Source organism: Micropterus dolomieu, linkage group LG05 (genome assembly GCF_021292245.1).
Source record: "Micropterus dolomieu isolate WLL.071019.BEF.003 ecotype Adirondacks linkage group LG05, ASM2129224v1, whole genome shotgun sequence".
Classification (NCBI taxonomy): Eukaryota; Metazoa; Chordata; class Actinopteri; order Centrarchiformes; family Centrarchidae; genus Micropterus; species Micropterus dolomieu.
This window is the reverse complement of record NC_060154.1, coordinates 25,974,031-25,990,373: the sequence shown is the minus strand read 5'-3', so window position 1 is coordinate 25,990,373 and position 16,343 is coordinate 25,974,031. Positions and strand designations below refer to the sequence as shown.

The window sequence follows — 16,343 nt, the reverse complement described above, 5'->3', positions numbered from 1 at the left end:
AAATTCAATGAGGGCTGTGTATTAGATCAGTATTTATTGGACTTTGAGGCTATTTCTCTCTGCAACTTATTTTGCCTAATATGATTCCTTCTCAGGACTGTGTGGGCGTGACTGACATCTCTCTGAACCCCTTATTTAGTTGCACCTGTATGAATGGGAGACGTTACTGTGATTCGTGGAAACTCCTGTGTGGTGATATAGGGCCTTTAATATGTGGTCATGCATTATATCTGGTTTATTGTTCCTCAATATGCATTGGGTAACACTGTTAATTATAGGTAGTTATAAAACAGAGTAATTGCTAAGGTGCAGAAAGACACAGAGCAGCTGCAAATGGGAGGAGCAGGCTACTGTGCATAGTGAGCAAACGTACTGCTTAAAAGTTAAAGCTGCGTTAATGAATATTTTAATATATATATACTGTTCATATATATATATATATATATATATACACACACACATTATGAAATATATAACTTATACTATATTTTAAATCGCTCAAGTAAGTAGGTGTAATGTGAAATGGGTTGCTTATTGTGATGAAATCACAGAAAATTATTACCTATAAAGCTCTATTTAGTTCCACAGCAGTTTATGGATTGTTTTTTAATCTTTCATCACATTGTTTTGGTTTTACAGCTTCCAGTGTTTTCATTCATCTCATTGCTCTCATCAGAAACGTTTCCAGCCGCAGCAGGCCTCAGTTTTCAGTGGAAAAAAACTGCATACTACATGGCCTGCTCCAAGCAGCAGACAGACACAGTTAGTGACTAGCTGGCGGAACATTTGGCATCAGATTTAAATGAGTTGATAGCATAATGACGGATGAGACCTTGAATGTTGGTACTGCATGTTGTAGGAACACTTTGGCCTTGAGAGAAGAGAGAGAATTTTAAACTACTGAATATGTGTTGTTCCAGAACATTTTTTTTCTCATTTAACCAGGACAAAAACTATAATCATACTTGCACACTTGCATAAACAGTTGAAGTTGAACAATCAAATTCATGTTATTGCCAGATAATAGACTTTGCTGTAGAGTAAAATTATCAGATTCTTTTGTCTGTACCAGTTTTTAAGAGCAACTTCTGTGTAGAAAATGCTGGTGTGCCAATGGAGGCCAAAAACCAGTCAACTGTACTTATACTACTTACTACTGATGAGCTATGTTGCAAAATGCAGAAAGCTTTTGTGAATCAAGGATTTTGTTGGATGGTGAAACTGGAGGCATGTTTTTTTCATATTTACAATGAAAAACTAATATTAAACATACCTCATAGCTCTTAAACCAGGGATTGCAGTATTTGCTCCATGGCGTGGTTCAATATTAAATTTACTATCTAATACAGTATTGTATTTTATCATTGCATTAAACTCTAATCTTCCAGGGCTCTACTATGCTCCATCTTTGCCTTTTGAAGTTGTGAAACTACCTTATACGTGTCTGTGGTTGAGGTATAAATATGGCAAAGTTCAGTAGAATTTGAGATAAAACTTCACATGAACTCCAGAATCTAAGACTCTGATAACAGACTATTTTCATACGTGCTACAGTGCATGGCACATGGCACATGGATTCTAACTGACTCTGTTTATTAGTCAGCTTTCAGTAGGTCTTCAAATACTGGAATGTGTTTATGTTAGTTGTGCTCATTAAATGATCATGCAAAGCAAACGGGGGAATATGACCTTACATAAAAATTATATTATACATTTGTTGAATTCTTATAAGTGTTATCACTATGAATGATCCCTTTTATAGCTCATCTGGCGTGGAAAATTTAAAATTGCATTCAAAGGTACAGTGTACGATTGGTAATCTTTCGGCATTGTCCTGAAATCAATGGCATAACTGGCTCAGCATTATCCAGTGGCCCTGTTTAATGACACCTATTGACTGTTAGTAATGATTAAGTAAGAAATTAAACAATAAAATATGTGGTCTTTTGATCTGAGTGTCCTGTACGCGATGTCTACTAGGACTACTACAGTAAGGGTTCAGGTACAGCAGCGTGGGTGGTGGTGTGGGAGGAGCAGATACTTTGATTGCAGTCACAAGGTACAGTACATGCAAATTCCATTACCGGACTTTTTAAGGCCCTAGGTGGTGTGATTTTTATCCAAACTGTATACTGCGTTTCAGAATCTATGGACTGGACGTTCCTTTCCTCTTGAAATTCTTTTATTCAAACATTTTCTTCCCACAAATTCTAAACATTGGTTAACAAATTGAATCTACAGACACCTGGACAATATTGCTCTTACTATGCAGCAGATAGACTTTGCCCGGTGCTTCAGTCTGAAGTCACAGAATTACTGTTCAAAGGCAAATCTTACATTAAAGCAAGAATCTATTTGCTACGGAAAGCCATTTTGTTTTGGCACACTTCCAGTGAATCTTCTAATAGCAATATCTGTACTGAATATCAAATGAATTGATTAAAATGACATATCAGTGACTATAAATAACTTTGACATCCGGCCATAGATACCACAGATACCACGTTATCTGCATAAAAGAGATGGAACTGGTTGGAGAAAAAAATTTAAATACTGCATTTTAAAAATAGCAATTGTTTTATTTACAAATATTATAGTCTTAAATACTGAAGGATAACAAATATTTTAAATGCTACGTTAACATTTGAAATTCAAATGGTCAGAGTTGAAAATAAAACCAAAGGCCTCTTCCACATTAAAAAAATATAAAAAATAAATTCAGAACCACCCATAGTTAAGTCATAGCAGATAATGAGTCCGAACAATAAACTGAAAACATCAAAAAATAAACATCATGCCCAGAAACAGCAGGTTATTTATAATATGTCCAACGCTTGTGTTCATATTCTCCAGCATGATGGTGATAGACAGTGTTTACTGCAGTGCTTAGTACATCCAACAAAGGGGAATCATCAACACACCACAACCTGAGACGTGATGAACAATTACAAGCGTGTTCCAAATTCATTATTGCATTGAGTAACGCTTACAGATAGAAACTTAATGATATTAAAAATGTGTTGCATTAACAGCCTGCTTTGTATCCTCATCTGTTGACATGGCTGGATTATCGTACATTTCCAGACTTTTCTTGCTGTTCCTCCTCATCTTTTGATCCTCATCTTTTTTGCAGCACTTGCAGCACTTGCAGCAGCAGCAGCAGTGTTTGCCACAGAAGCCCAAAGTCGAGGTCACCACAGCGTCCCAGGGTGCCATGGAGTGCAGGGGCCGAGGCAAAAAGTCCCAGCTGCGAAGGACAATGGGCAGGTACCGGGGGCAGCGAGACTGCATCACGTTGACAATGATCACAAAGACAACCAACACAATGATGGGCACGCCGACGCCGACCAGGACTTGCCAGCCAGCCAGCGACAGGCCGAATACAGTGACAGGTAAAACCAAGAAGCACAGGAAGAGGTAGAAGGCGGCGAACCAGCGGTATTTGGCAGTATGGTTCCCAAGGCCTCTGGCCAACCTGATGGGCAGCCGCGTGAAGGGGATTGGATACCACAGTAAGATACCCATGATGTTGAAGAAGAAATGGCAAAGTGCAATCTAGAAAGAAACACAGACAAGGCTGTCACTTTTAGATCTCCAAGAAAATATCAATCAACAAGACTAAGAGTCTACAGCTGTACCAGGTAATTGGTCGTAAACCAAAGTACTGGACAAATTTCAATTTGATCTGATGATGGCGCTGGGTGATCCTACCATCTGTAAAACTTTATGGCGACAATAACAAGCTATACCAGGTATCTTTTCAATTAACTTATTTAAAAGTGATTGGTTATGACTATGATCAGTCTCTCATCTGGCACCCAACTGTCTGATTTTAAATATTTGATACATGTACTCTACAAGGGGATCAAGGTTATTACAATTTATCCTCTGGGGCCATGAATATCTGTGCAAAATTGAATGAAAATTGTAGTTTAGGCATTTTACTAAACAAACAAATTTGTCAACCTCACAATGGAGCAAGAGGAAAAGTCAGGGGATCAACAAAGTCAGTAGGATTTATCCTCTGGGGACCATTAATGTTTTAAAAAAATGTAATTGTAATCTATTCAATAGTTGATGAGATATTTCAGTTTAAACCAAAGTGGTGGATGGAATGAGAGACCAACAGTGCCATCGTCAGAGCCAAGCGAAACTTTTGCATCTTACCTGCAGGGAGTTGGCCAGTGTTTCTCCCGGGCTAGCCATCGCAGCCAGTATGGCAGTGGTTGTTGTGCCAATATTTGACCCCAGTGTCAGAGGATAGGCTCTCTCAAGGCTAATGACACCAATACCTGGTGAAAGAAGGTTGACAAGACATGAATGATGATATTATTAAAAAAACAACATTTGAAGACAATACAGCCAAATCACTTCCAACTTACCAACAAGAGGCGTTATAGCTGAGGTGAAGACAGAGCTGCTCTGAACAATGAAAGTCATCCCTGCTCCCACCAAAATCGCAATGTAGCCAGTAACCCAACCAAAGGGGAAGGGGAAGTCTGTTGTCAAACAGAAAGACTGGATGTGAGCAATAAACCTGATGAAGTGAGCACACACCAAAACCTCATGACCAGCGCAAACACAGCAAACTGTGCCGACTATCAAACAGGCTGGAGAGAGCATGTCGACGAGACATTGTGGTTGGTTTTTTTTGTTTTGTTTTTTACCTGTGTTGAGCACCTTCTTAATGACCACAGCCACTTGTCCTTTCAGCATGGAGTTGAGCAGCTTGACAATGAGGATGAGGCAGGTGCAGAGGACGAGCAAAGATAGAGCCAGGAGAATGAGGCCCACTGCTAGGTCTGGCAAATTGGTATCGACGAAGAGGTGTTTGCCTGCAACGGACGGTCAAAGAGATGATTGGCATTAAAGTGTTCCACTCTTGCATTATGTAACTGCAATAAATAGCCTCGTGCATGATTCACTGTAGAGCAAACCTTGATACGGTCCTCATATAACAACATTTTGTGTGTGGGGGAAGTGTCTTTCCCTGTAATCTGAAAAAAAACCTGAGGCTGCTATATTACTCGAGCGGATTCTGATGTAGTTATGGAAAAATTAGTTTTTTATTTTTAAAAGCAATCACAAAAACATTTACTTCAATTGGGGGTAGAATACTTTGAAGAGGTTGTCCATTTTAAGGTACTCTGCATGAATAGACCTATTGAGCAGGTAGAGGGGTCGAGGCAAGGTATGAGCTTAGTCACTATAACATCTCAAAGGTAGCCATTGTCCAGACATCAGAGGGGCTGGATGAAGGAGGTTGTTGTGTCTCAAATTTCACTGAACTTTGGTGGATCAGGTAATCCTAATTGCTGTGTAAATCCCCCCCCCTTATACTGTGGTTTATACACTGATGGAGGCACGCTTACATTTCTCTTGGTAATTGGTCCAGGTCTGGTTTCTTTCCTCCCAGCAGACGGCACCAGCAGTGCAGTTTTCCAACGTTACATTCCAGAAAGTCTGAGAGGAAAGATTGGAACAGCCTTAAATGCAAGGGCAATAATTAAGAAGTCAATGTAGCTATGGTCACCTTTTAATTGCCACTGTAACATTCCCCCTTTTATAAAATAACACACTTTCAAAGTATGATCTAACAACAGGATGACTGTGGTGACAATACAAGGAGAACAATACCAGTCATTAACAGGAAAAAGCAGAGGTAACCATAGCGTTATCATATGTTTTTACTGTTACTGTGTTATGTTCAGTGTGTGGAAAACTAATAATATATGTATGTGATACAGATCTTGTTGATTTCTTACCGTGTTGGTCTCTTTCTTGCACCATATTTTGATCAGACTCATGTTTCTGGCTGCTGCATCACCAGTGGCGATGCCAGTGATAACAGATTTGTCCAGCTAAGAGAGCACACATTTAAACACATGTTTAGGAGATCTAAATCATCTTTATGTTGACGTTGCATATTATTTCTTGATGATTCCAATGTAACTGACTCTACCTGGATGATGGAGTCGGTGAGAGGGTCTGTAATGACGTTGAGCAGCTCGGGGGAGTTCTCTCCGGCCTGGATATTGAAGGATTTGATTATGAGGCTGGTGAGTTTGTACAGAACACCTGTGGCTACTTCCAGGGGCAGAAGAATCAGCACAGACAGCCAGTTAAAGAAGTCATGGACAGTGGCGCCAGCAAATGCCCTGGTAGGGAAGGAACACAGTCTTGATTATGTACCAGACGCCGTTTCTAGTGTTATTTATCTACTGCAGCATATTTGCTCTACATGTGTCACAAGCTGTTTGTTATTACATGCTCTGATTTACCTGCGGAACTCATTTCGGTCTCCTGCCTGCATCATGGCCACAATAGTGTTGGTGACAGACGTTCCAATATTGGCGCCCATGATGATCGGCACTGCAGACTGGACATCCAGCACTGAAGAATATAAGTTGCATTATATGAATGTGTAATGCATTGTAGCTCCGTGAATGACGATAAGTTGACCAATGCAAGTGTATGCATGCATCTTCTGTGTGTGTGTGTGTGTCTGCTTACATCCAGAGGACACCATGCTGACCACAATAGAGGAGGAGGTGCTGGAGCTCTGCACCAGCACTGTGACTAACACCCCAATCACCAGCCCAGCCACAGGGTTGGATAACACAACATTGTCCTGGAAGATGTCACCAGCAGCTTTGCCTGTACAAATACACACGCACACCCACATACACCCTCAGGTCAAAAACACATTACATAAGCAGCATTTTGTTCAACCTGTCACTATAAAGTAAATTTAATGTGCTGTGACGGGTGGTGATAAAGACCCAAGATATTAATCTGTGAAATTGTTTTACCTCCGACTAGCTGGAAAGCAGAACTGAGAACATCAAGCGAGCAAATAAACAGGTAGAGAAGTCCAAGTAGCAGAACAGCCTTCACAATCCCAGTCAGCACCCTCGTGATCTTTCCTTTTGTATCCAGCTCTGTAAAGAAAAACAAAGTACTGAATCAGGGTGAGGTTTTGTAAAGGTGTCTGCACTGTGCAGTGCATGGAGAATGGTGAGCTCTCTCACCCGACCACTTGATCCCAGTGTCTTGGAGCTCTGGGAGATGCCAGGGATCTTCTGCATCTTTATCCTCATTCACCAGGTCCACGGTGGAGTAAGCAGGCAGGATGGCTGCATCTTTAGCAGGAGTGTTGTCATCTAATGGACGGCATGTGGGAGGGAGTCTTAGAAAAGGTGGCAACAACACAGTTTAAGGAGGTAAGTTTCTAGGAGAAAGGGACATACCAAGAGTGGGCGAGGAATCAGTTCCCACTTCTGGTCTTGGGGCCATAACTTCATGGGGAAAGAAAAGTTACAATAAATAAATAAAAACAACTCTAACAACTAATTAAATTATATACATATAGCCTAATTACAGTTTACTAATGGAGCAAACCCTGATGAAGATGAAATGGAAGTTATTATATAGGCTACTTTTCAAAATAAACACGGCTCTTTCAGTGCAATGATTTTAGTCTACATACAATCGAAATAATAGCCATTACAACATCATGTAATTCTATACGACAAGAGCCTCAGCTTGACCACCTTTATGGTTGATCACATTGAACAAAATCTCCACAATGACTAAAAAAGCGCACACACGCAAAAAAGAAACATCTTATTACACATTCTCCCGCGCTCCATGGATTCTTAAAATCAGCTGGATAAATGTCCTCGATTACAGTGGACTAGTTTCACATGTGGATATGTGGCCTCTCTTCTCGACAAGAGAATCACAGAGCGGTGATGGTTATGTACGCACCTGCAGCGGAGTGCTCTGAGCGGTGAGGAGGAGGCTTCACCTGGGTTACCTGTTGCTCACTTCGAGGCTGAGCGCTGCTTTTATAGCGAGCACCGAGTACACACACACACACACACTCTCTCTCTCTCTCTCTCTCTCTCTCTCTGCTCTGATTTCAAAGGTCGCGCACACGTGCAGAGTCCGCAAGTGGCACTAAGGTGTAGGCTATCTGTTTGTGGGCCACACTCTTTGATAAAACCAAAGAAATGAAATTCCGAATCGTGCTGAATGGGGAAAGATTGACACAAAGTAGATGTTTCTTCTTCTTTTTTTGCAATAATAACATGATGGTGGACCTTAGTAGGATTATTGCTAGAACTGAAAATAACTAGGCCTATACGGATTTAATCCATATTGCGTCTACAGGTTTAGTCTAAACCACAGGTAGTGTAATAAAATAATGAAATCAAGGAAGCTGCCCCCTAGTGGTTGTAAATGCAACACTAAGCTGCATTGCTTTTGAATTCTACTCAGATATGATTTTTTCCACAAAATAACCCAAATCTTTCTGTATTTTTGGTTTTTTTTTTCTTGTGAGATACTGGATAGTTTAATCTCTTCAAGTCTTCTGGGAAGAAAAACTTCTTCAAATCAGCCTTTGGTTGAACTCAAAAATCATGTCCACACAAAGAACATAGGGCCTAACCTGTAATGAGGGATCATAATCAATAGATAGTTTCAAAGTTGAGAACCACTGTTCTCAGTCATATGGATCCTTTGTTGGTGTCATGCGCTGTATGTTAAATATTACATGGAATTCTAAAATATCTAAAAATATTTATAGACTTATTGTTTGTGTCACACTGGAACAATAGCATGTGGTTCATTTTACTATTTGAGCATTTTCTTGTCATTTCAGCTGATATGTGAGTATTATTGATATCCACTTTATTTATATATCCATCTTCACACAGGTCTGGCCATGCATGTGCATACAGACACTCTCATTCTCTCTCAAACACACACATTAACAGCTCCTTAGATACCACACGCATGTACACACATTCTTATTCTTCGTACACAGTTTTTGAAGGAACTCGGCAGGTAGGTGCCATCAGGTAGATGCCTCCCTGATGCATGATGAATAAATATCTGCCTGTACTTCTCAGCCTTTAGGAGACCATTTATTCCGACCAAATCCCCAACTCTGTTTAGCAGAAATGCAGCCCCAAGCTTGGAAGAAATGTCCACCATGCTTCACTGTTGCCTGCAGTTGTGGCACATAGGATAGATATAATGTAATTGCCCACTTACTTGTGTGTTATTTTATAGGTATGCACTTTATCTTGCACACTCAATTTTCAAACAGATCTAATTAGAGTTTAAAATGAGTAAGTAGTGTACATATGTAAACTGTGGGCTTGTGCTGCGTTCATCAGATGGCAGTTAACACGAGAAACAGTATAACCACAGAGGACCAGCCAACTAACTACTATGTTTAGCATTTTTTCTTTTAGGTGGGTAAATGTCAAATAAGCATACACCTTTGCCAAGGCAAACAGGCAGCTCGCACGTTCTAATATGTAGGCCTAAACAAGAGGATGAATGAAAGAGATTTATCGTTGATGTAAGGCAAAAAGGAAATAAGATAAATGCTTTATATTGGAAATGATAATTGTAATTGAATAATTGTAGACAGAACAGAATGATGGAGAACGTTCAATACCCCATATAGAATTTATCATTTTAATGGCTTACTTTTATAAATAAGAGCCTATTTTATGTTTATTGTGATTCTGTTAGCTTATTGATTTTAAATGGACTTGCATAGACATCCATCCGCAATGCCAACACTACTAACCACCCAATTTTACTGGACGAGGTCACCATCCTTGGCCACCTTGATGCAGTAAAAGCTGTTTATGCTGCCACACTCTCTCCAACCAGCCAAAAGCCTCAGTCACTTCCACCCACCAGGCCACCAGTTCTGCAGTCATCATGAACCCTGTGAGCACAGGAACGCAGAGAGAGGGAGAAAACATCAGTGCTGGCAAAACATGCAGACCAAAGTCACCCTCCTGTTGAACACCTGTCTGAGCACCTAGGTTTTGTCTCATATATCAGATCACACATGAAGGACTTCTCATAGGTTACAAAGAGCCTGTATGCCCTCCTTTCTTCAGACACATCAGGTTCAGACCCAGTGGCAATCTCCAGTTCTCATATATGAGGCCTTTTCCGGAAAGGCCAAAAACTGCAATTCATCGAGTGGCCACCTGAGCCAAAATTATATAGCTGCAGTACCCCGGCAGTCCTGGGACCACAGTTCTAGGACTGTAGTTCTTTTGCAACAGCGCCATGTAGTGGATTGGTGGTGGTAATGCACAACAACACGAAAGAGGTTAACCTTGTCTGCTAGCTGTAGGGTTAACCGGTCGACATGCATATAATCAATAACTTAGATTCAGGCACACACCCTGTGATGGTTAGGGTAAGGGTAACTGGCTTCGGGGGCTGCCAAGAGTAACATAGCTAGCTAGCTATGCCAACTAGCTGGCAGTATCAAAGTAAACAATGGTCCTACAAATGCAGTTCTGGTCCTAGGATTGTGGTCCTGAAACTGCAGCCTCGGGTACTGCAGCTACAGGCTACTCACTACAAAAGGGAGTCAATCCCCATAGAACACCATGTAAAAATGCCTGACTTCACAGCAGAAAAAAAACATGTTCATAGCCTGGTACAAAAGATGTTTTTAGTGTATATAGCTAATTTTGCCCTTCATGACAACTTAAATTATATTAAGCCTTAAAGTTCTGCATTATTAGGGGCGTGGTCGCTTTGAATGACAGGTGGCAGCTGCCGCTGTCACTGCTAGAAGCGTGCTGTCTGTTAGCCTCACTCAGCTAAGACAGTCGCAGAATTTTTATTGACGTGTTAGCAATAATACACAGATCTCAGTGTCAGCATACATAGCTTGTTAGCTTAGCTCGTTAAGCTAATTAGCGAGCTACGAGCCGCCCCAAGCTGTGCTAACGATGCTAAGTGAGCGAGAGTGTGCTAACCGCAGTTTATAGAGTCAAAGAGAAGTCAGCAAAAAGAGAGAAGTTCAAATGTATTAGATTAGTGTTAGACATTAGGGCAATAATACAATATGTGTCTGTTAGAAGTTGGAAAGTATTGGCTCATCTCTCAGTTAGCTGACATTAAGTTAACATTAAACTTGCCAAACGGGCAATGTTACATTTGACTATATGCTATAATGGAGTGACTGTTCAGTTAGACACTTGTCAGGTACTATTATAAATGGCTGCACTTGAACCGGAGGGACATGAAGGGTTGAAAGACAGAGAGCTGAGGGGGTTCCTCCTGCCTGCCGAGGAGTGCCACACACCTCCAACTAACATTGTACATAAACATCCTAGGCTGGTAACCTACAGCAGATGTAGGCTCCCTTTTTGTCAGCATATATGAGTGTTATCTCCTACAAGGTGCATGCAATTCTTGGCAGGCATGTAGAACTCTGCACAACACCTGTGGTGAGGACAGTTAGCTGGGCTGTAACTATGGGGATATTCCTGAGTTGGGTAAAGATTATTTAAGGCAATTAATTACGTGTGTGACGGCTGCTTCTGAGTTTGTTTGGTGGATTAGAATTCACAATAAAAAAAAACGTATGTCAAGTAGTACAGTTCAATAAGAAATGGAAATAAGAGCTTAATAATAAATATACATAGAGCTAACTTGAGTGGTCAATAGGTGTCTAGCATCATAGATTACTGTCAGCATAGTTCATAGCTGTCATTTACAATGGGGATGTGGAGGAATGTCTCCACCACTTTATGAAATGGCTGATTTTGTCCCCACCACTTTTTAAAAGCATAATATGTTCTGAAATATAGCTTGCAGTTAAATAACAAATGAAGATTTAGAACCTTTAGAAAGGTTTATTTTCACATTAAGAAAACATGCAATTAAAATATAATAATAAAAGAAGTTATTTGAGCTAAAAAAAAAACAAGCTACTGATTATAAAATGATCCAAAACGTGCAGCACCAGTCAGTAACTTATTCGCACAGTTTCTTTTTGGCCATGTTTTCCATTCTCTCCCTTTGAAGATGACAAAAGAGGAGGGAAGACTAAATCATGTGTTGCCTCAGCAGGGAGGCATATTCTCATGATATTACATGAGAAAGGTTGACTTATATTCTATTATATTTATATGTTTTGAAAAGTTACGTGCTACCTGAATTTTCATGTTTCCTTCATCATAAATAAAAACATTTCCACCATAAATTGGTGGAGACACGTTTACCAGAATGCAGAAGATCAAAATTTCCTGGGGGAGGTTCCCTCAGACACCCCACCTATATATCCCTGCATTGAGGATATCTTTAAATCATTGTGCAATCTTTTCACCTCTTTCCGTGGCCCTAATATTGCGTATTGAGATGTCTCGCGAGCTAAATGTTTATTCAATTTCCCTAATTTTTCAACACAAAGTCACGCCCTTGGCATATATTATTACAGCGCAGTTTCTAGCAGATTGATTAATATTGCACATATGAGTAAACATGGCACATTGCCACCCTCATTATTGCTACATAGCAGAGAGGTTATCATGCTAAGGTGATCTCAGAGTTCAGTATGTTTATGGCAGTTGGGTTGTCTTTGCTGTCAATAACTGTCTACCTATCTTGTCTTTACAAGTAAAGATTAAGATGAAGCGCTTGTGTCCAGCTCTACAGGAAATAACAGTCACACTATTTTAAGTCATACAAAACAACTATCCAACGAAGGTTAAAGTCAAGGGCAACTGGACTTGGTTGAAGATACTGGAAGACGTTTCGTCCCTCATCCAAGGGACTTCTTCAGTTCTGACTGACTGGTAGGGAAACTCAGCTATTTAACCTCAGTGGGGTTGTTCGCCAGGGTCATCGATACTGCTGGTTCATTAGTGTTCCTGGTTGCAACCAGGAGCACCAGTTGCCCTTGACTTTAACCTTCGTTGGATAACTATGACCTGGATGACTGAGAATCTTCACAGACAGACAAAACAACTGTTACATTTGTAACCTTTTAATATTACTGTTTTTGTGAATGCAAGATAAGATTTTAAATTGTTAAACTATTGCTTGTGTATTATTAATAATTTTTCTTATATAAAATGGACAAGACTAAATATATTTATACTTAATAAATCACATTCTTCAGTTCTCTATGTTAATTGGAAATAGTGTGATCTAAACTTAACAATATATGATAGTTAACAGCTGCAAATCAAAATATTAAGATGGTCTAGGTAAACATTTTGCATAGATGTTTGTAGAAATTTTTAAAGATAAAAATGTGACAATCACTTACTGAGAACTTCCACTTTGAAGCCCCATAGGAGGTGTCAAATTGCCACCTCTCACAAGGTCTTGTGGCTATTGCACACCTATGCAAGTCACTGTGGCTTACACTGTATATTTGCATCTATTTACCACAGATGCATTTGATCAGCTCGGAGACTTCAGAGTTTGCAACGTCACAATTAATGATTTCACTAAGTCAGATTCATAATTACCAGTACTCTGTGTAGGACTTTATTTGTGGCCACGGCCAACCTAATAAAATTGGTGGCCATCCCAGTGCCCCCCCTGCCAGGGCATATACATAAAAATGCCCTGGGTTTGCATTTTAAGAGAGGCCTCCGATTCGTCTATGTAGACATCAATCACATTTCTAAAATTGTGACTGGTCAAGGGGCGGGATTATCTGGCAGAGCAGATCGGAGCAACGAAGCCGTCGGTGCTCCTGTCAGCCTGCTGCGGCCAGTGTGTGTGTACTGTGGAGGTAGCGACCAGCTGCAGAAGAAAGAACAATGTAGTTTAACTAATATACAGAGACAGTCAGTAGTCTGGCTAGTTTATAATACGTTTATCACACTTCTACACGGTTTTGTGAATTGTACTGTGTGTTGAGAACTATGCTAGTCTGCAGATAGCAACAGGTTAGCACCATTGCTATCAGCTAGCTAACGTCCAACTAACACTGGAGCCACTTACAGCGCCATGCGCACAGCTGCGAGACCCTCCTGTGTCCCTCTTCAACTTAATCTTTCTGAGAGGATTGCAAAACATGAGAACAGCGGGAGGAAAATGTTAAACAGCACCGAGGGGCCACAACGAGTCAGCGGACTCTGAAAAACTTCAGAGTCTTCCTCCAGAAGTTTGCCCAGAGGAAACACCGCCGTGCCGCCTTTCTCCTCAAGTGAGCCTTAAGATGTGGTGAGTGAAAGCATCTTATCACCCTGACTCTGTGCGGCTGGTCCATGCATGGGCCAAAGCGTTGTGCTGGATCGTTTGATATTAGGCTATAGATTGCGTTTGTTGTCATTATGTTGTTGTCATATAGCTGTTTTCATGCTGCTTTATTATCTGGGATTATTATGCCAATATGCCGGCTTGCTGCGCTGTATGAAAGGTAGTAAGCCGGGAAGGAGATAAATATTGGCGCATATTTTTTTCCGTTTTGATTGCAGGATCTCTGTGGAAAAGAAAGTGTCTGGATCCCTAAAACGCTCTCTGTGCTTGTCGTGGTTGACTTGAGTGGTGTTGATTTCACTGCTGTTTGCTTATGTCCCTGTAGGCTCATTTGTTCTGAGCTTGGTTGTGTCGCCTTAAATATGGCATTCTTAATTTAGGTCTGTGAAAGTGGTACTGTAACTTGTGTAAATGCACTCCCCTCTCTCTCTCCTTAAGTGTTTTGTGGAGCCATCTCGTTTGTTGACACAGTAGCAAGACATAGTGTTACAGTTTTACTTGTATCTATGTTTTAAAATAGTTTGTGCCCCACCATTTTTACACATAAATACAAAACTGGTCAAATCTGTGGTACAAAAGTGGAATATTTCAAGAATAACTTTCTTAGTTGTGTGTAACAACAATATCACCAATATAATGAAATAGTATGGTAATAAATAATTACACAACTCCATACAGACATATTTGTATATTTCAATTAAATTTTTTATAGAGCCTAGTCTTATATGAAAGAAAAACTTCTATGCTGTGTGATGTCTGTAATTTTGAGTTGGCTTATTCCCAGTAAATGTTTCGTTCTTTGCAGTCAATGCACTCCTTCAAATAAAAGCTGTATTTGTCTTTTTAAGGAAAAGGCCAATTAGTGTATTTGTAGAACAATTAATTGCCTAATACAACACATTAAACAGGATTTTATGGAATTCAAAATGTTAACTGAACTGGTTTTAGTCTGTGGACACCAGACAATTAGTAATATTACCTGTAAAATAAGAATCAGTCTGTGATTCCTTAACTCATATTTTTACATATTTTTTTCAGGTAGTCTATTTACTGCATAATAGATTTCCTGAAATTCAGTTATGGCTTTTAGTGTGCCACCCCAGGTTTTTCAGTGACCCCATCTGGCCACCCCAGGGAAAATTTTCTGGTGGTGCCAGGGTCCCACTGTTTTCTGCCAGTGCTTAGCTGATGTCGCTGCTGGACATCTTCTGATTGCGAGGGGAAGTAATGTGTCCATCATCTGCAGCTTTCTTGCCTGACCAATGCTTCTGTGGTCTTCAGTGTTGACCGTTTCTTTGTGTTTCTTCAAATGAGCTTGGACAGCACATCTGGAAACCTGTGTCTGCCCTGAAATAGGGCTGGGCAATAAAACAATAATGATAATTATTGCAATATAATTTTCCTCAATATCAATATAATAAATGTTCACTATATCGTCAATAAATATTTGCTTTAATCCTTTAATCTTTGAATCACGAACAAATTGGCACTTAATTTTACTATTAAAATATTTATTTTGTTGAAAAAAGGCCTGAAAAAAGATTTAGTAATCATATTTGTAGTAAAAAAAAAATAGTTTTGAATGTTCTACCTCAGATTTGTGAAGTGTTCCACTGTTTGGCATCAAGTGTTTGTCCCATTCTGACCATAAAGATAAGTTTAACCACATAATTAACCATCTGGTTTCTTCAATTTTCACTCAGCACCAAAAATCTGCCTTTAAACTTCAAAGAAATAATGATTTGACATATATCGTGATAATTATCGATACTGAACGATCTGAAATGTTTTAATCGTGATAACATTTATGGCCATATCGCCCAGCCCTACCTTGAAATGTCTGCTTGGAAGAGACTTTGCTTTTGCAGTATGACTAACTTGTGCAGAATCAAATTCAAGTCACTAATGCTTGCATACAGAGTGACTACTGGGTCTGCACCCATCTACCTAAACTCCATAATACAAACTTACGTTCCTTCTCGGCCGCTACGCTCCTCCAACGAACGCCGCCTGGCTCTGCCATCCCTTCACACAAAGCGATCCCAGTCCCGGCTATTCTCATCTGTGACACCACGATGGTGGAACGAGCTACCACATGCCATCAGAGCAGGGGCGTCACTCTCTAACTTCAAGAAGCTCTTGAAAACTCATCTCTTCCGAGAACACTTTCTCTTATAACACCTCTAACTCCTAACGTCTAACATGCACTTCCTGTGCTCTTCTTCTTCTATCCCCTACAATGATCTTGTATAGATTGCACTTTTTGTTTTGATTGCACTTTTTGTTAA

The 16,343-nt window shown here is 40.1% G+C and overlaps 2 protein-coding genes across 3 annotated transcripts in view; both read right to left on the bottom strand.

The window, feature by feature from the left end:
• Window positions 1-16,343, bottom strand: part of LOC123971410 (cytoplasmic FMR1-interacting protein 1 homolog) — a 1,205,200-nt gene that overhangs the window by 427,869 nt on the left and 760,988 nt on the right. The gene's annotated exons all lie outside the window — the stretch shown is intronic.
• Window positions 2,534-9,752, bottom strand: slc34a2b (solute carrier family 34 member 2b). 2 transcript variants are annotated; one of them, XM_046050256.1, is made up of 13 exons: window positions 9,611-9,752; window positions 7,251-7,298; window positions 7,032-7,163; window positions 6,813-6,941; window positions 6,514-6,657; window positions 6,282-6,393; window positions 5,963-6,158; window positions 5,766-5,861; window positions 5,373-5,463; window positions 4,668-4,835; window positions 4,383-4,499; window positions 4,168-4,292; window positions 2,534-3,555 (listed from the first exon to the last, which is right to left on the bottom strand). In XM_046050256.1, the coding sequence occupies exons 2-13, from the start codon at window positions 7,294-7,296 to the stop codon at window positions 3,010-3,012; spliced, it is 1,902 nt and encodes a 633-aa protein (XP_045906212.1). In that variant the 5' UTR covers window positions 7,297-7,298; window positions 9,611-9,752; the 3' UTR covers window positions 2,534-3,009. The 2 variants fall into 2 exon arrangements, with proteins under 2 accessions (XP_045906212.1, XP_045906211.1); XM_046050255.1 differs by lacking the exon at window positions 9,611-9,752 and adding an exon at window positions 7,771-8,140.